This window comes from Eptatretus burgeri, chromosome 6 (assembly GCF_056783735.1).
Source record: "Eptatretus burgeri isolate ZD-2024b chromosome 6, Ebu_testis_v1, whole genome shotgun sequence".
Taxonomy (NCBI): domain Eukaryota; kingdom Metazoa; phylum Chordata; class Myxini; order Myxiniformes; family Myxinidae; genus Eptatretus; species Eptatretus burgeri.
Genome location: NC_140966.1, coordinates 61,794,687 through 61,814,199, shown reverse-complemented (window position 1 = coordinate 61,814,199; position 19,513 = coordinate 61,794,687). Strand labels below are relative to the sequence as shown.

The 19,513-nt window shown below is 48.3% G+C and overlaps 1 protein-coding gene and 1 pseudogene across 9 annotated transcripts in view; both read left to right on the top strand.

The window, feature by feature from the left end:
* The window catches only part of LOC147024922 (E3 ubiquitin-protein ligase Rnf220-like), a 278,387-nt gene that overhangs the window by 233,110 nt on the left and 25,764 nt on the right, over nucleotides 1-19,513 (top strand). For all 9 annotated transcript variants that reach the window (XM_085885323.1, XM_085885324.1, XM_085885322.1 and 6 more), the window contains 3 exons: nucleotides 1,020-1,098; nucleotides 7,428-7,542; nucleotides 9,198-9,272. In XM_085885323.1, coding sequence (XP_085741449.1) covers nucleotides 1,020-1,098; nucleotides 7,428-7,542; nucleotides 9,198-9,272 — 269 coding nt within the window. The remainder of the gene's footprint in view (nucleotides 1-1,019; nucleotides 1,099-7,427; nucleotides 7,543-9,197; nucleotides 9,273-19,513) is intronic.
* Nucleotides 11,214-11,354, top strand: LOC147024923 (signal recognition particle RNA; annotated as a pseudogene).

Sequence of the window (19,513 nt, the reverse complement as noted above, 5' to 3'; positions counted from 1 at the left end):
CCAGCGCCTCAGAGCACTGGGATTGTCCATCAGGCCAACGGCACCTCCGTCACCCTTGACACAGGCATTGTTTTGTTCATGCGCTTGGTCAAGAGGAATTGCTGAGAAATCCCTCTTGGTCTTTTGCACTGTGAAGTGGCCTGCCTTGAACTCATTGTAGATCTCTGGGTGCTGTTGTGGAAGTTCTGCCATGTCACGCAGATGGACCGGTATCCACCCGGGCATAGTTTATATGGTCCAGCGCGAAGAACCATGGGACTATCTCAGTGAGAGCATCCAGGTACATGATGAAATCTCCCTCTCTCAGAGATCGCACGTAGATTAGGATGGAGAGCTCCAGATCCAGGACTGTTGCCCAGTACAAAAACTGGGGAGAGCTGTTCTCTTTCTCATGGCAACAGTCTTCGAAGTCCTCGGGAGGCTGGTCATCTTCTGCAAGGTCAGCTGGTCAAAGCTGACCAAGGCAAAATCTCGAGTGGCTCCATATCCAGAATTGTTCAGAATACATTAGTCAACATATGTACCAATTTTGGTGCTGTTATGAAAAGTTGAACAATTGGTTTACGATGCTGCAGTACTAAAAGGAGGAATTTAGTATGTGATTATAAAATAACAAAACAACTTTATTTTATTATTCATAGTAATAAACGATGAATCGCGGATTTTAAAAGGGGCCTTTTGAGTTTCGCCGTTAAAATTAATTGAAAAGTGCTCTCCCTCTTCCAAGCCCCCCCCCCCCGACTCTCCGAACGCCTGCATCTTCATGATTACCTCCGTTAAGAAGCCTGTTACCACTTACACGTTATGCACAAGCCCTTATTGGAAAATTGAAATATTACGTGTCACTAATGTCATCGAGACGATTTAATGCCCGTGACTTTTTTCCTGTTAATTGGCACGATGTTAAAGAGGCGCATGTGTGGCGAGCTCTCGCTTGTATTTATTGCCACCTTATCGATTTGCTTTTCCAGCGGAATGCTCCGACCTGATGGTTCCTGGTGTTTATTCCCCTCCCGCAGAAGCCACCTCAAGCGGTTACCTGGATGGCGATGTTCGTGGTTCTGAGCAGAACAAGGGGGAAGAATCTGAGAGCGACAAGTATGTCCGGGACAGACAAAAAAAAAATCGTGAAGTCTGTGCGTGGATTTTGCATTTTTGAAATGCTCGGCACTATGGCCTGATTATAACTTTAGTCGCCTCGTCAAGTGTTCAGTCGACGACCTAAATGATGATGGACGTCGGGTGGCGGCACACTTCAGCCGCTGCTAATCCATTTATTTAATGCACACACGTCCAATAGATTATTCTCCTGTCCGACAAGACGTGTTAGGGGGTGTGCAATACCGATGGAGAGATAACTTGAAGATCAAATTGAAGAAAAGCATTCAAGAAAGGACTTTGTCACCTGAACGTTGCTTTTCAAGACATATCTTTTTCTCCCTTCAACGTCCGAGGATCACGCAGGAACTTGCAAATGTATTGTGTTAATGACCAGGACGTTCAGAGACATCACCGCACTTTTACATTAATTTCATTGTACGTCGTCGTCGTATGACTGGATGGTGCACAGATAGCGGGTGCATTATCCTTTGAAATGTCGAATTTGGGTTCGATTCTTGATCTGATTACAACCTGAGGGACGGGTGATTCGCAAACAGGGCGTTGCGTCATTATGTGCGCTGTCCCTCGGATAGATGTGAGGCCAGGCACCCGTCTGCTACTCCATAGGGTTACTTGGTGAAACTTAAAGATCGCACAGTTTATTTTGATGAAGAGGAAATTCGTTGTCGGTTTGGTCTTCTTCTTTTTTTTATCTTAGCTGCGGAAAAAATATAAAGGTGCTTATGTAAAAACGTAAAGGTACCCTGGTCATATTCCAAATTAGTTCCTGCTCGGACTTATTGTGCTGATGGAAACAAATTCCTGCTTGCCTGCACAGATGGCAAAATGGACGTTGTTTGGTCCATTGTCCATAGAAATGCCAAAGTGGTGCACCTAAGATCTACAAAGTCATGAGGGAGATGGATGGATGGATGTCATCTCAGCATCATGACCTTAGCTGTCAGAGGGGAACACCACACAGGCCAACCAAAGGAGCAATTTCAGCTTAAAAATTTATATTTATTTTTTGGTCAGGACCTAAATCATCACCATTTTGTATGCAACACATGGTTGATGGCTTGCATCGTTGCCAGGGAGCATAGCTATGCTGCTGATGCAGTTGCCACCTGTAGGTTTGAGCAATAATTTGATATTTGTTCAGGATGTTCCCACGATAGCTCGCCTTCTCTTCACGAAGGACACCGTGGGGGTCTCTGACATCCACCAACGAATGCCGAAAAATGGGAAACCCAGTTTAACGTCCATCCAAGGGATGGCACACACATTGATAAATCGCCCTGCCTCTGAAACACCGGGATGACATGTTATAGCTGGGAAGAGATTCGAACCCAGGCTAGACAGCTCGCAGGTGAATGTGCATACCTCTATACGCCATCCTGCGAGCCCAAGACCGAAATGGGATTATTTAATACTTTCCAGCAGGCTTTGATGTCGACTTTTAACGAGTGATTGCATTGTCATTCTGGCCTTGTCATTATAAATCGCTAGCTTAAAGATTCACATCGGCATAATTCCTCGATTTCAATGTTGAGAAACTCTCGGCGAAGCAGTTTTATATACTTTCGGTGAATTTTGCTGAAGCAAGTGCTTCGTGCCGCTCACACGAGAATTGATTTGCAATATGATGTTGTATGGACGGATAAGGATAGCCGGTCTCTTTCACATATTGTGGAGATACCTCAAGATCTTTGTGCAATCACCTGACATTCCAATTAACTTGTCATTTATAATTACAACTGATGTATTACTTCATCTGATGTTCTGTATTCTTAAGAGTTCACGAAATACTTAGGGATTCCACAAGGTTGTCTGAGATTGAGGGACAATTGTTTTTATTCGCGATATTTTAATTGGATAATTACCGCACGCACATGAAGAAAAAACCAGGGTTTAGGAAAAATATATATTGTGTACAAAGTTGAGGCTCATGGAAGAGCTTTTACCAGTACACTGAACAGATCAACATGCAACAGGACAAAAGGAACAGCAGAGAAGGTGTGTCTGTGGGGGGGGGGGCAAACGGCAGAGTTGAAGACCAAGATAGAGACAACTTAGACAAACAATGGATGTGGGGAGGAATGGTGGGTGGGGGGCAGCAGAGGATGCATGGGGTGGACAAGATGGATACAGAAGGAAACTCTCACGAGGGAGAACTGGAAATTTGGAAGGAAGATGGATTGGGGTGGAGGGTTAACGAGGGATTGCAGTGGGGGATCATTTTGTCTGTCTGTGTCTGTCCACAAACATCACTTTATGATCGAGGAATAGTCCAGAAGCCACCATTCACGATCACTATGTGGACCCACAAATTGTTGGTACTGGAAGTCATTTTTAATGGATTAATGAACCATTGAGGTTCTAGATGCAGAATCAATCAGATGTCAGTTTGGCATCTTTGGGCAGTTTGCATAAATCCAAGATGCCTGTCCCCCGATTATGGTTGAAATAGAAAAATGGACATAACTTTTGATTGGAACATGCTAGAAGGTTGATTCTAGTGCGTTGGTGGGTTTTTGAGTGTGGCGGCTTCATTTCTCACGTTGAAACATTTTTAACATTGCCTCGCAACATAAATCCAATATGGCTACCACTGCGATGAGAGCGAAGATGGAAAACAGGAATAACTTGTGATTGGAACATGCTAGAAGGATGATTCTTATGTCCAGTTGTTAGAGAAATCTAATAATGGTTTCACTGCCATAGATTTTATTCTTTATTATAATGATAAAAAGAGTGCCATTGCAATGAATTGACATGTTCATTTCCTACAAATGGTGCACAGCAATAAATTACAAGTGAATGTGCGAAGCCACTAATGGAAAAGTTACATGAGAAACCAGCGATGGACTGACCACAACATTAGATGTACATCATGTTTTCAAACAGTCTTAATTCCTCCTCGTCTTCCAACTCCTCTTCTCCCTCCTCCTCTTCCTCCCCGATGTGAGTGCTCTTGTTTTCCTCTCTTGGACTTGGTTCGAGGGTTGCGACACTCATCGGAAGCAGAGCAGTGGCAGTGACTGGAGCAGGGTAGATTCGCCTTGGAGCAGCTGCAGTTGGCCTGCGTGCATGCCTTCCCCTCTGCTCTGCACTGGCAACTAACAACATCCTTCAACTCAGGAGGTGCTGGAGGTCCTGTGGCGGTGACTGGATATAGCACACCATTCACGATTTCCCAGCCAAAGCTGGTGACCTGAAGGGGAGGGGCACTTTGCTTGTCTGCTGCCTTCCAGAGCATCACCTGCAGATGAGCCCTCGGCGTATGATAATGGAAGTTTTCATCCATCGGAGGCAGTGCTTTAATTTGAGGAGTCTTGCCCTTCTTCATTGAGTAAATTGCATACCTTGCCACATTCATACTCATGCTGTTTGGCAGACCATAGAGCGCACAGAAGAACTCTGTTGCCATCTCATGCAACTCTGCCTGTGTCACAGTCTTCTCGCCCAGAACATTGCACTGCTTGGGAAAGTTTCCTGAACAGGGTGACTTTCCCTTTGTTATATGGACAGGAAATAGTTTCACAACCAGTCAGCACATGCATGCCAAGAAGCTGCCCTGACTTCTCTCTGAGCTTCTTAGCAATTTGGGTGATGTCGAGCATGCTTCCATCCCACCTCTTCATGAGAACTTGGCCTGTGATGCTTTACTTTCAAACAAAGTAGATGAGAATGACAACCACATCTGTGTCATCACTGAGGATTTGAATGACATGCTTTCCTTCATGGGCAGCCTTCAGAACGTATCTTGCCATGAGAACGTCAGCCTCTTCGTGGTTGAAAAACTCCTCGTCCTCACCAATCATCAACATGTTCGTCCCAAGGTCACGTGCAGAGCAGGCGTGAGAGTCTTCTTTTATTGGGCTCTTCATGATGACATCTCCAGCAGGAAGAGGAGAAGTGGGTGTCAGATTGTCATGCTGGAAGCATTACCATCTCGTCATGCCTTCTCATGACCTTTATGAAAGATACAGCTATACTGGTCGAAGGTAATGGGCACAGTAGCAATCTGGCTGTATTGCAGGCATCATCTGCTCATACTTGCAGCTATAGTTGAGACGGTACCTCCACAGAGCCAAACATTGTGGTATAGAAGCTCTTGCATACCCACAATCACCATGTCTGGCTCGCTTGGCTTGCATGTGATGGCGAGTTTTCTGACAAGAATCGACTTGTTGCCTTTGCGGAGGAAGTCATATCCATCCGCTGGTGGTACTCCACACAGCTTGGGATTAGATTCAAGGCTGATGCTTCACATCTGGCCAAGGACTAACAGGCAGCTGAACAGACCTTCAATGTTGTATGCTATCTTAGACCTGATCTTGACATCCTTTCAGGGCTTCAAGTGTTTTCACTTTCTTCTTGATAGGATTGTGAAAACCCCTCTGGGAGGGATTCTTTGAAGCTGTGTGTCATGGCCTGTCCGATCGCCAAAGTGTCGGCAACATTGATTGACTCATCAGCAACCTTGCCATTTACAATGTTGAGCTGTTCTGTTGACTCTGTCGATAGGGGATGCAAGTACTTCGACAGCTCATCTGCCATCCGTTTTCGATCGTCCAGTCCAGCTTTCATCGTTTTGTGCCCTCTTCTTTATGTGCGTGCCTTGTGGTAGATGCAGACTTCTTCTCCTCAGCCTGGTACATGTAATCAAATGCATGGCTGACTCTCTGGCAGCGGGGGATATGACTGAATCAAGCAAGCCACATGCTCGGCAGAGAGAGTCAGCCCAACTAGGCCATCCTTTGACTTCCCATAGTGAATATCGGTTTTCTCCCTGAATTGATCCATCAACACGCTGTTACACACACTCCCTTTCTGCCTACAAACAAATTCCCCTGTCTCCAAGTCTGCTTTTGTTTCATGTGGAAGAGAGGTCCTCATTTCTATCTCATACCAAGTTCTGTAACGGCCAGAGTGGAAATGCAAAGAAACATGTTATCATGAGGTAGCATCAGAACTCCTGAAGCAATCGGTCTCCTTCATGCTCTGCTCTAAGGAGCTCATGGTCAATGATTGTTGACTTGATTAGGCTATCCACCCACAACCGACCAGTGGGATACTAATGAGCCTCCTCCAGGTATGCTGTAAGCTCTTCGATTGAGTGCTCTCCTCCACTGAGACAGTCCTTAAACATTCCCTTTACATGCTCTCATCAAGGCATGCTCATCTTACCATTGAGTGTACTGGTTAGACCTCTGTCGGCTGCTCGCAAAAGCACTTCCACACCGGACCCATTCATCAGAATTCCAAATCACCCGAGAAACGACATCAGCATATTATGCATGCTGCCAGGATGTCAAATTATGTTTTTCCACCTCTCAAGATCTGACCACTTCACTTGTTGGGCGACTATATGCAACTGCATGTCAAGCAAAAGGTGCACAGTAGACATACCGAGTTCCTTCATGACCTTTTGGAAGGAATCCATTGTTGTCAGAATTGCATCAGGATGTGAAGGTGGAGCATCAAGTGACCAAATACAAATTGTGTTGCAGGCTTGAGAGGGGTGTTTTGATCCATTGCTTGCTTGGTCATGAACCCAGACCATTCTGTCTCAGGAACAAATACTACAGTTAGAACTATAGTATATGAGAGGACTATTCTCATACACTACAGTTGGTAGCAGGTCCCACTACAGTCGTCTGCAGAGAATTACTGCAGGAAAGGAATGGGGTAGGGGTGTCACCACCAGAAAATATGGATCTGGATACGAGAATTATTTAATGATAAAGTGATTCTTAACCATTGAGAGATAGGGCCAAAAACGATGTACAGCACGATATCTCAAAAATGCATTGGGCCTGATATGTTCTCGGGGATCGGGCATTGCATGGTGGAGGTATGCGCTCTACCGAGTGCCCTTCTAGTTTTTTTATGCATTGGTGGGATTGAAGTCAACTTGCCTTTTTGGTTGCAGCGTTTTCATGCCCGTTACAAGTTACCCTGAGGGCTTTAATAGTTGACCGAAAAGTTTGAACTGGGATCACACGTAGACTGGATGAGGTGGACCAAACAATAATTTATTCCCTCTGAAGGTCATTTGTGAGCGAATCTGGTTTCATTGACGATCCGAGAGTTGGCGTGGTAATTTTGCTGAGACGACATCACGTCCAAGAAGCCGAAAATCGAAATTCTTCATTCCGTCCTTTTCAGCTGTATTTGAACCCACAACTTGCACTGGAATTCGAGTTAATTGCTCTGGCCACTTGGTCTCCACTGTAACACGTGGAGGGACAAGGAATGAAAATTGAAAGACAATGTTGAAAGTGGCTGTTTTAATTTTTCCTTTCCTCATTGCGCCACAGGGCCCGGCGAAGTGAGGAAGCTGGTATGGTGACCATTGCCGCTCTGAAGGTTCGCATCCTTGAGCTAGAGAAGGATCTTAAGAGAGAACATAAGTACAAGTGCCTCATTTGTATGGTACGTCAGAAGCCGAGTTCAATTCTGCAATTATGTGTGGAACTGATGTGTGATTGCCGAATGAAAATGTGATTACATGACATTTTGCAAGAAACATTAGTAGACAGCAGCACACTGTCCACCTCACTGTTTTATTGGACTCACTCGCTGCTATATGTTAACACTGCATATCTGAAACATTCCATCATACCAGGTTATTGTCATCACAATTAAAGCATTTATGTAACCGATTCAAAAATTTTGGTTGTTCCTTGCAGTTATTCATCTTTTGAGGTAGAGTGAGACCATTGTGTGGAGCAAGACAGTTGCAACAATGCACAAACTGAAGGTTTATTCCAAAACCGTGTTCACCTTAGGCACCGAACCCTCTCTCATCTTCATGTCGGCAAGTGCTGTTTAATTCCATGGCATCACTTGAACAGATATTCTATGCAGGCATATCCAATAAAACAAGGCTGTGACATCATAAAACATGTCATGAGAGCCACTGCGGGAAGCCTTTCGGGCAGGCGACTGATAAAGGTTCCTCCTGGGGTTTGTGGTGTCGACTCTGGTGAATGGAGTCCTGACAAACACAGGACTTAAAGGCAGGACAGCTGTACTATTAGAAACAATGTCTTGTAGTCAAACTCGAGCATGCCATCGGCTTCTAAGAGCTTTTGGCATCTCATGAAAGAGATCAGAAAGAGCCCGCAGCAGCGATTCAAACGAGTCTGGAAGATATATTCCTATAATTTGCTCAGATTTTTCTTTTTGAGCAACATCACCTGACCACGATTGACATTTTTCTTTACAATGCACGTGGGCGTTAAATTGGTCCAAAATATCGTTGTGCTGGGTAACATCAGAGAGTATTTTCTTGGATTAACTGCCACGCACTAGAATGGTTTTGCATTACAGAGTATCTGCTTTATCTCAGGGCTTTTGTGTGCAGCTCAATGCAAGCCTTCTTTCACGATGTTCACTTCATTTTACTTTCTGGTAAATCCTGTAAAAGGGTCTGGTTTTAGGGTTTATAAACTTGATAAGGTTTAAAGAAAAAGAAATACCGGCAATCACAATGATATGGTTCAAACAACAGAAGTCCAGGCCACAATTACTGTATATATGGTTCTACATACAGAAGTCGAGGCACCAATTATCTGGTTTGACACACAGAAGTCCGGGACACAATGATATAGTTCATCACACAGAACTCCGGGACACAATTATATGGTTCTACATGCAGAAGTCGAGGCACAAATGCTATGGGTTGACAGCTGGAAGTCCAAGTCACTCTGTTATGGTTCACACACAGAAGTAGAAGCCACAATGATATGGTTCGACAGATAGAAGCTCAGGCCACGACAATATGCTTCTACACACAGAGGTCCAGGCTTATAGACAATGTCATAACTGTAAACCAGCTAATTATATCTCAATGACAAAGAAAATCATAAAAATTTCATTTGACTTGATATTTGCTTGAATGTATCATTGCATCCACTTAGCCAGACAAGCGAGTTGCAAAGTTATTGTTGAATGCCATTGCATAACACGAGAAGTCTGCAAAAACGATCAGATTCATGACTAACGATAACTTGGTCATTTGATGTTTTTTTTCCTCAACAAGGTAACAGTTTTATTTCATCTTCGCTTTGTTTCCTCCTGCACAGGATTGTTACTCTCTGCCGCTGACATCCATTCAATGCTGGCACGTGCATTGTGAGGAATGCTGGATGCGAACCTTGGTGTGTTCTCTGCCTTCACTGGATGTTATCAGTTATTATACAAACAAAATAAGGTGTCATGATAACGTCACTTATTTTGTTTTTTGCTTCCCCACCTCCCCAACCCCTCACACCCATGGTCAGTTGCAATGTAATAGTTTACATGGTGGTTGGACAATATGAGGCCTGGCACAATATAATGGATAAGTTTTATGCAGTAAATACATAATATATATTTATATACAAATATACAAATATATGTATTTATTTATTTTTATATATATATATATATATATATATATATATATATATATATATATATATACATATATATATATATATATATATATATATATATATATATATATATATATATATATATATATATATATATATATATATATATTGGTTCATGAAAAAAAAATTCATGAGAAAAATAAGTGACCGCTATATTCGTTATTGTTGTGTGTCTGTCTGCCTGTCTGTATGTCTGTCTGTCTGTATGTCTGTCTGTCTGTCCGTCCCGAGCATAGCTCCGTGGTTTTGATCCGATCCTGATAAAATTTTGGTGGGAGGTTTATATCATGATCGAGTTGTGTTTTCCTGAAAATGGGCGTGGTGCGCCCATTATGGGCGGAGCCAAGCCCAAAAACATGTTTTTAGGGGGTAGCCAATTTCAATTTGCATCTTCTCCGAGGGGGTTTGTCGAATCTGGCAGGGGTTTTGGTATTTGGTTAGCCCAATGGCACCTGCATAGCCCCACAGAGCTTGATTTTTTTTCATTTTCGTCCCAAGGTCAAGGCCACAAGGTCAAGTTCACAAGGTCACGAACTTAGAAAATTTCGAATTTTGACATAAAAATCATACAACCGCCCAAACTTTGAGAGCGAGGATGACAATATTTTTTTATGCATAATCTTGAGGTCATTCTCCACCTGAAGTCTTGAAACCATTTTGCTCAATCTCGAACACCTTGCCCGTGGCGCCCCCTTCAAGTTTGTTTTTATGCTGATTTGATCAAAGTATGGATAATCCGAGGAGTGTGAAATGCCATATAGCCTTTATGACGTTATATTGTTCCTGGAATGTTCCAGAGGAAGTTTTGCACCAAAAGTCATAATCCTTGACCTTTGACCTTTAAAGGTCTCAAAGGTCAAATTTTCAAAGTTGTGGGAATCAAACTGGGTTTTTGACCTTCTTCGACAAACTAACTCCATTAAGCTATAGCACGAATTCTGTTTCCTTATTTTAATGTCCACAACATTGTTTTGTGACCTTTAAAGGTTATGCAAAGGTCAAATTTTTAAAGTTGTTGAACGAAACCGGGTTTTCGAAATTTTGCAGCTTAAAACCTGTCACTCGTACCACATCATGTTGATCATTTTTATAACTTGGTCAAACATTATCACATTGTCTCATCCTTCACTTCTGAAACAATCTACATCGTCAAATACCGCTCGTGAACCATCGTCGTCTTCAGACTTGTATATATTTTTATATACATATATATATATATATATATATATATATATATATATATATATATATATATATATATATATATATCTTCAAGCAAAGAAGCACAATGACTCAATATAACACGACTCTGATGTCATGAACACAAATTATCCCAACGCATCACTTCCAAACGAAGAGGCATCCACATGGTACTCAAGCTTTTGCTTGAGACAGAATTTGTGCATGTGACGTCAACATCGTGTCATCGAGTCAGTGTGCTTCTTTGGATAAATTTAATATTCCTGACTGAAAACCTCTTGACTGTTGGATAGCAAGGCAGAGAATATGTGTTCGCTTAGCAGGGGATACTTGTTGCTGGCATGTCGTGTCATTTCCATCTGTCGGTATGATATATATATATATATATATATATATATATATATATATATATATATATATATATATATATATATATATATATATATATATATATATATATATATAACCGGGCGTAGTGGCGTGTGCCTGTAATCCGGCTACTCGGAGGCTTGGGTTGGAGGATCGCTTGATGACGGGAGCTCTGCACTGGGCCGTGCGATGAGAGGGCATAGGGCAGCCCGGAATCATGGCGAAACCCAATCCTTATCCCTGTGTCGTAAGAGGCGACCAGGGTTGCGTCAGGAAGGGCATCCGGCGTAAAACCTGTGCCAAATCAGTATGCGGTTTATAACGGATGATCTGCTGTGGCGACCCCTAACAGGAGCAGCCGAAAGACAAACAACAACATATATATATATATATATATATATATATATATATATATATATATATATATATATATATATATATATATATATATATATATATATATTGTTGCGGATTCCGCGCCCGCCGGCGTGCGAACGGCCACGTAACTCGAATCGCGGCACGTCGCCCACCGGATGGACAATCCAGTCGTGACCCTCTCGGACTAACGCCGGGAACCAGTCATGGGTGGACCTTTCGGTCTCACCGCGATCGAGCCAATCAGCCCCCGCGTGGGATAGGGTTGCTCGCCAAATTCGACCTACCTAAGTACCCACGCGGAGGGTAGACCGGGCGATCGCACCTCGCCGCAGGTCGACTTCGGACACGGGCCACTTAAGCGACCCGTTCCGTACTATCAGAATAACCGAGCGGTGTTATCGTCGACCTCGACGGTTCGATTAATTATCGGGCGTATTCAGCCCACTACCAACCCTTTACGTGAAGCAAGATGAGGGTTCAATGGGGGAAAAGACGAAGCGAAGCGGGAGAACAGTTCAACAATAAAGCACATTTATTCGCGGCACACGGGAAGCACACAAATACAATTCCACCAAAAGCACACAAAAAAAGAAAACACAATTCCATTTACACAAAAAGCAAATATAAAAGTGAAAACACAGTGCAGAGCTAATACCGACTACCGAGCACACGGCAACACTTATACAATTCTACTTCACAGACGGCGCCGACAACACATACCCAAAACCAAGGAAAAGAAATACCCCAAGAATGAGGCAGGCCTGAGGCCGAGACCGGGTCGCGCCTACCCGTCTGGTGATGAGACGCGGAGCGGCGATGGCGCCGCACTCCGCGGGCCTCGCGGACAGTGCCTGGCAGGGGGTGGGAAAAGGGGCCCCCTTGGTCGCACTATCTCAGCGCGGGGGGAAACAGGAGGGGGTTGCTGATGCTCGGGGTATAGAGGATCTTTATTATCCCTGGTGTGCGTCTCCACCTCGGCCAGGTCGCGCTGCCGGCCTTCCTCGGGCGTGCAGCTCCCGGCACCGTCGCGAGCACCCCCTCGTCTGCCTTCGCCGCTGCCGCCTCTCCGCCTCTGGGCTCTCCACCCTGGACTCTTCTTTGGGCTCTCCTCGTTCGACTCTCTTCAGCTTCTCCAGCTACTGCAGGCTTCGGGCTCCAGACTTCCACACTCGTCCCCTCCGTTCCGACTCCTTCTCGTTCTGCTGACTGACGAACACCGTCCTTTTATCCCCCCGTAGCTTCGCCTTTGACCCCCTCCCTTTGACCTTTCACCTCGCTCCCCATTGGCCCGAGAAAAAGTGGGCGTGAAGGCTTTTTGATCCACAAATTTGCATATATCGATCGTTCTGGAGGCGGGGCCAAATCGCCCCTCGCTCACCGATTGGACGGCAAAAAGTGGGCGTGTGTCGTTTTTGATCCGTTTTTGAAGCACAAAATCCGTGATTTTGTACACGCTGTTCGACGCGCGCTCTGCACGAATCCAACACCGGTACCCACAGCGGGGCAAGAACGGTGGCGATGCTACGGTTGCGAGGTGTGACGTGAAGGTCGTGGCGGTTGTGGTGAAGCGGTGGTTGTGGTCGGTGGTTGATGTTGTGGTTGTGATGGTAATCATGGCGGTTGGTCCAAAATAAAGATAGTAAAAGAAAAACGGCTATCCTGAAGAGTCGCAGCTCGCATAAATGACATGTATTCCCACTAGACAACGGGTCTGGGCCTAACTACACATGCACTTACCGAGATACCTCACCTAAGGGACCTGAATGGTGGTTTGCGAATTTGGTAACCACAACACTACCCCCTTCCCTTTTTACAGACTCGTCCCGAGTCGTCAAATTTTCGTGTGCCATCATGTGTAGTTTTCCCCTAGTACATTTTACCTACGGATCCCTGAGTGCGACATTCATGGTATTCGTGTCCCCAAAATAAATAACCTGAGGGCTGCGTAACTACCTAAACAAACTCACTCACACGGACGACTTAAATAAAATTGCCGGCGCTAAGACATACATGCCGGGGGCGCACTCATATGTACAGTACATCTTAACCTTAACTTACAAATTTTACACTAAACCATGGCCCAGGATCACTGAACTCTGCAAAAGAAAAGCAGTTAGCAGGGAGCCAGGCTGCCCACATGCAGTCTCTGACTCAAACAATGCAGGTGACAGGGAACGTGGCTGGCTGCTCACACGCAGTCCAAGGCCTTCCCTTTTTGAACTGAACGCAGTGAACCACAACGGTGCATGGGCTGCACAAACGTAGTCTCCGTGCCAGCTCAAGTGGCACACGCAATGAGCACAACGAATGGATGGATGCAAACACGGTGCACGGGCCGCCACTGCAGGCCCGTGTTGTAGCTGCCAACAGGGCAGTTCTTGCAGCTTGCAAACTGTTGCCTTGCGGATCCTGGCGCACATGGAAATGAACAGGGGGGGGCAAAGCAAAAATTGAACGGGGCTGGTGAACAGGGGCAGTGGGCATGGCATGGCAAAGGCAGCAGGCAAACACAGCCCGCAGAAGAAGGCCGCTGCAGGCAAACTCAGCCCGCAGAACCAGGCCGGCACAGGCCTCGAAGAAAAACAGCCAGCAGATGAACTGGCCGGCACAGGCCTTGCAGTAACACAGCCAGCAGATGAAGCTGGCCAGCTTTTGCCGTCAGTGGAAGTTGGTGGAGGGAGTGCGGTGGTGCTGGCCACTTGGAAGGCGGGCTCGGACCTACCTACCTGTCTCCCTCCCACCTATCGCCTTTGCCTGTCACTGTACATACCCACTCCCTTAATTTGTCCAAACCCCAATTTAGCCCCAACTTATTTATTTATTTATTTATTTTTACTTCCCCACTATAAATCGTCCCCTAACCCCCTTTATCGTCCTTGTTCGGCTAACCTATTCTGTCACCTAGCCTACTCCCAACCCCTACGTTCCCTTCCCGGAGGGGAATAAGGGAGAGCTAACGTCCTGTGCCGAGGCCCAATTCAAGCCTCAGAATGGCCTCCCCAGAGTTCGGCGATCTAACCCAAAGTGGGTCCAGCGGCCCACAACGACAGCGAGGGGATGGATGGTGCGGAGGGGTACACTTCCTAATTTACCCTATCCATTAAACTGTTAAACTTCCCCGGGGCTTTCAACAAGCGCCTCTTGCTTAAACTATTGGTTCTAACAACCCAGATTCCCGTCGCCTGTGTTGGTGTCCTCACAATTTCGGGCCTCGCCCCCCAATTTTCTCTCCGTGCCCTCACACGGTCTCCTGGCTGGGACACGTGGCTCCCTTTGGCAGGCACGACCCTCTGCCGAATCTCCCGCTATGGCACCCCCGGGCACTACACTGCCTCCGAGCCTACCAGCTCCCTAACACCGGGGAGTGCCCCCCATGGCACCTCCCCTGAAACGCACACGTGGCAGGCCGGCCTCCCGGGCCCCTTTCCGAGGGTCACCCGTGCCCACAACACTGCCCACGCGGCTAATGGCGCCCCGGGCCCCCGCACCAAGCAGGCGCACCCGTGCCCACTACTCTATCCCGGCCCCCCATGGGCCCATGGCCTACCGCGACCGACTAGCCTGGTGCCCGGGGTACCCACTCAGCGATACTCACCTTTCGCAGCCACGCTCCCAAGCCCGTCAACAGGGCTCCTGCACCCCTCCAAATGGGTCTCGAGCCTACTTTCCCACCAACAACAAAACGACCTCCATTTTTCAATTTGACTAACCCAGCTAACTCACTTTATACTGACCCCGGGGTCCCTTGGGCGGGAGTCACTCCTCCCCCCAATCACTCATCGCACCATGCATTCCCCATTCACTCCATACACACAGACCCGCTGGCCTCACTCACTCACCAAGCACATGCTTCCATTTCACTCACCAACTCTTTTCAACACACACACCACCGAACTCTGCCATCCTCCTAACTACATCCCCTAACTAACTCGTGCTCCCACGTCGTCCCTTAAACTACAGCACGTTCCTTTTAACACTACGTAGCTAAACTACGTCCCCTCTACACATTCATAGTCTGTCACTGTCTCCAAATCATCATTTTATTTCCCAACCTAAATCTGGCTACAATCCCTCTAACTAATCCATTCCACGGACTCCATGAGGACTTACCCCTGCCCCATGAAGTCGGTCTAACTAAGCTAACCCTTCCCCCTAACTAGTTTCCATCCTGTGCCCAAGGTAAGGGGGTCTTTCACCCCTTGCCCAGGAATCCTTTGCACCCGAAAGTGAGGCTTGCTTTTTTTTTTTTCCCATGCGCAGCACCTGCGCGGCAACTCAGAGCTCGCGCACTTTGCACCTGGCCGTGACGTCATGCAGCTGCACGTGTTCCTCGTCCTTCCTTGGACGGTCCCATCCGGCCGGGATACCCCTCCTGCCGGATTCCAACCACACGTGCAGCCATGACGTCACCGTGCGCATAAAAAAAAACACAAGCCCCACGTCTCGAGGGGTTCCCCACGCGAACACATGTGCTTTGCCCGTTGGAGCTTAACACACACGATCGCGTGGAGAACCCGTCCGGTCCAAATCCATTTACCTGCCTAAACTTTGTCCGTCCGCGGGATCGGCAAATCCACCGCGTGCGTTTCCGGACCGGGACTTCACTCTCGCAAGCGAGCACGTGGCGGTCTCGTGCGTTGCACAGCACGAACCGCGTGCTCACTGCTGGGTGAACCCGGCACGGTCCCCGAAACAGCTACAGCCGCTACACGGCTTTCTTTCCTCACATGTCTCCGTCGTCGCCATTCAACCCACGCACACCTGCGTGTTACGACGCACACAGTCCACTCCATCACATTCACACGGAGAGACGCGGCTGCGTGCTCCCGCATGCCAACCGACATCTCCCTCACATACCGCTCTCTCACACACACGGTCTCCCTTGCACACAGCGACCTTGCACACGGCCGTTCACTCACGCGTGCCTCACTACTCTCACACCGTGCCTCATCCACACACGCGGGGGCACTCACCCGCGGTACCTCACTCATACACACGGCGACACTCACACACGGTGCCTCTTCCACACACCGTCCCTCACTCACACACGCGGGGGCACTCACCCGCGGTTCCTCACTCGCACTCCGTGCCTCATCCACACACGCGGGGGCACTCAACCGCGGTGCCTCATCCACACACCGTGCCTCACTCACACACGCGGGGGCACTCAACCGCGGTTCCTCATCCACACACCGTGCCTCACTCATACACGCGGGGGCACTCACACACGCGGTCTCTTCCACACACGGTGCCTCACCCACACACGCGGGGGCACCAACCCGCGGTGCCTCACTCACACTCCGTGCCTCACCCACACACGGCGTGCTGGGAAGCACACACTCCGGCACAATCGCCACCTCACCATTCACACACGGGGTCGCTTCCACACACGGGGACGCACTCACACCTTGCACCACACACACAGGGACAACCACACTGGGGATTCGTGTCCCCACAAGGGTCTCCGGGGCCTCTATACCCCCCAAGCTCTCCGTGCACCCGTCCACAGCACCCGTCCTCTCAACCTCGCAAAGCACGACCGAACTCACCTGGTCGTGACTCGCCTCAGGGGGGCATACTCCCTCCCCTCGTTCCTGGAGGAGGCCATCCAGGTGCTCGCACTGGGTCTCTACCCAGTCCGCCAGCTCACCCCCATTATCCTCCACTACCTCTGTGTGTGTGTGCGTCACTTACCCCGTCTTCCTCGTGTAGTCTTTCCTCTATTTTTTCTATCTCCCGTGTCTCTGCCAACTCTTCACCCTTTACCACCCTTGTCTCAACTATTATTTCCTTTGTCACGGCCTTCATGCCCGCCTGCAGGCATCGGCCCATGTTCTGCGTCTCACCCCGGAACTTTTTCATTTCCTCCTTCATGTTTGCTTCCATTCCGTTTATTTGCTTGTTCATTTCGTTTTTCATTTCATTTGTATTTGTATCCATCTTCTCGTTCATGTGTTGTGTATTCGCATCCATCGTCGTTTTCACTTCATTTGTATTTGTATCCATCTTTTCATCCATTTTTTTCATATTCGCATCCATTTTTTCGTTCATTGCCGCCAGCATGGCGCATAGCTGGGCTATGTCGGGTGCGCTTGAGTGAGCCGTTTCGGCAGGGGTTGGGGAAGGGTCTTGGTGGAGAGGGGGGGGGAGGTGTCATACACCGCGGCCGCTGCCGCACCCACCTCGGGCCCTGGGTTCAGTTGGGCGAGTCCGTGTTCCTGCACAATCAACATTTCATGCTCGGGGATTCCATCCTGGACCATGGACTCTACATTATTACACATATACATTTCTAATACCCCCGGCTCCCGCTCGCCTTGAGACGCCATCTTGCTTCTCGTGAAGGGTTAATTTAACTCGCTCGTAATTTGGAGGGAATCGGGGGTCGCTTCTCTCACCCCTGGACCGATTCCCGTGAATTTCGCTGGAGACAGGAGAGCCTGTTGTCCCGCTCTCCAATACCAGTGCCGCGAGGAGGGCGATGAATTTGTATCGCACGACCTGACACCAGTGTTGCGGATTCCGCGCCCGCCGGCGTGCGAACGGCCACGTAACTCGAATCGCGGCACGTCGCCCACCGGACGGACAATCCAGTCGTGACCCTCTCGGACTAACGCCGGGAACCAGTCACGGGTGGACCTTTCGGTCTCACCGCGATCGAGCCAATCAGCCCCCGCGTGGGATAGGGTTGCTCGCCAAATTCGACCTACCTAAGTACCCACGCGGAGGGTAGACCGGGCGATCGCACCTCGCCGCAGGTCGACTTCGGACACGGGCCACTTAAGCGACCCGTTCCGTACTATCAGAATAACCGAGCGGTGTTATCGTCGACCTCGACGGTTCGATTAATTATCGGGCGTATTCAGCCCACTACCAACCCTTTACGTGAAGCAAGATGAGGGTTCAATGGGGGAAAAGACGAAGCGAAGCGGGAGAACAGTTCAACAATAAAGCACATTTATTCGCGGCACACGGGAAGCACACAAATACAATTCCACCAAAAGCACACAAAAAAAGAAAACACAATTCCATTTACACAAAAAGCAAATATAAAAGTGAAAACACAGTGCAGAGCTAATACCGACTACCGAGCACACGGCAACACTTATACAATTCTACTTCACAGACGGCGCCGACAACACATACCCAAAACCAAGGAAAAGAAATCCCTCAAGAATGAGGCGGGCCTGAGGCCGAGACCGGGTCGCGCCTACCCGTCTGGTGATGAGACGCGGAGCGGCGATGGCGCCGCACTCCGCGGGCCTCGCGGACAGTGCCTGGCAGGGGGTGGGAAAAGGGGCCCCCTTGGTCGCACTATCTCAGCGCGGGGGGAAACAGGAGGGGGTTGCTGATGCTCGGGGTATAGAGGATCTTTATTATCCCTGGTGTGCGTCTCCACCTCGGCCAGGTCGCGCTGCCGGCCTTCCTCGGGCGTGCAGCTCCCGGCACCGTCGCGAGCACCCCCTCGTCTGCCTTCGCCGCTGCCGCCTCTCCGCCTCTGGGCTCTCCACCCTGGACTCTTCTTTGGGCTCTCCTCGTTCGACTCTCTTCAGCTTCTCCAGCTACTGCAGGCTTCGGGCTCCAGACTTCCACACTCGTCCCCTCCGTTCCGACTCCTTCTCGTTCTGCTGACTGACGAACACCGTCCTTTTATCCCCCCCCCCGTAGCTTCGCCTTTGACCCCCTCCCTTTGACCTTTCACCTCGCTCCCCATTGGCCCGAGAAAAAGTGGGCGTGAAGGCTTTTTGATCCACAAATTTGCATATATCGATCGTTCTGGAGGCGGGGCCAAATCGCCCCTCGCTCACCGATTGGACGGCAAAAAGTGGGCGTGTGTCGTTTTTGATCCGTTTTTGAAGCACAAAATCCGTGATTTTGTACACGCTGTTCGACGCGCGCTCTGCACGAATCCAACACCGGTACCCACAGCGGGGCAAGAACGGTGGCGATGCTACGGTTGCGAGGTGTGACGTGAAGGTCGTGGCGGTTGTGGTGAAGCGGTGGTTGTGGTCGGTGGT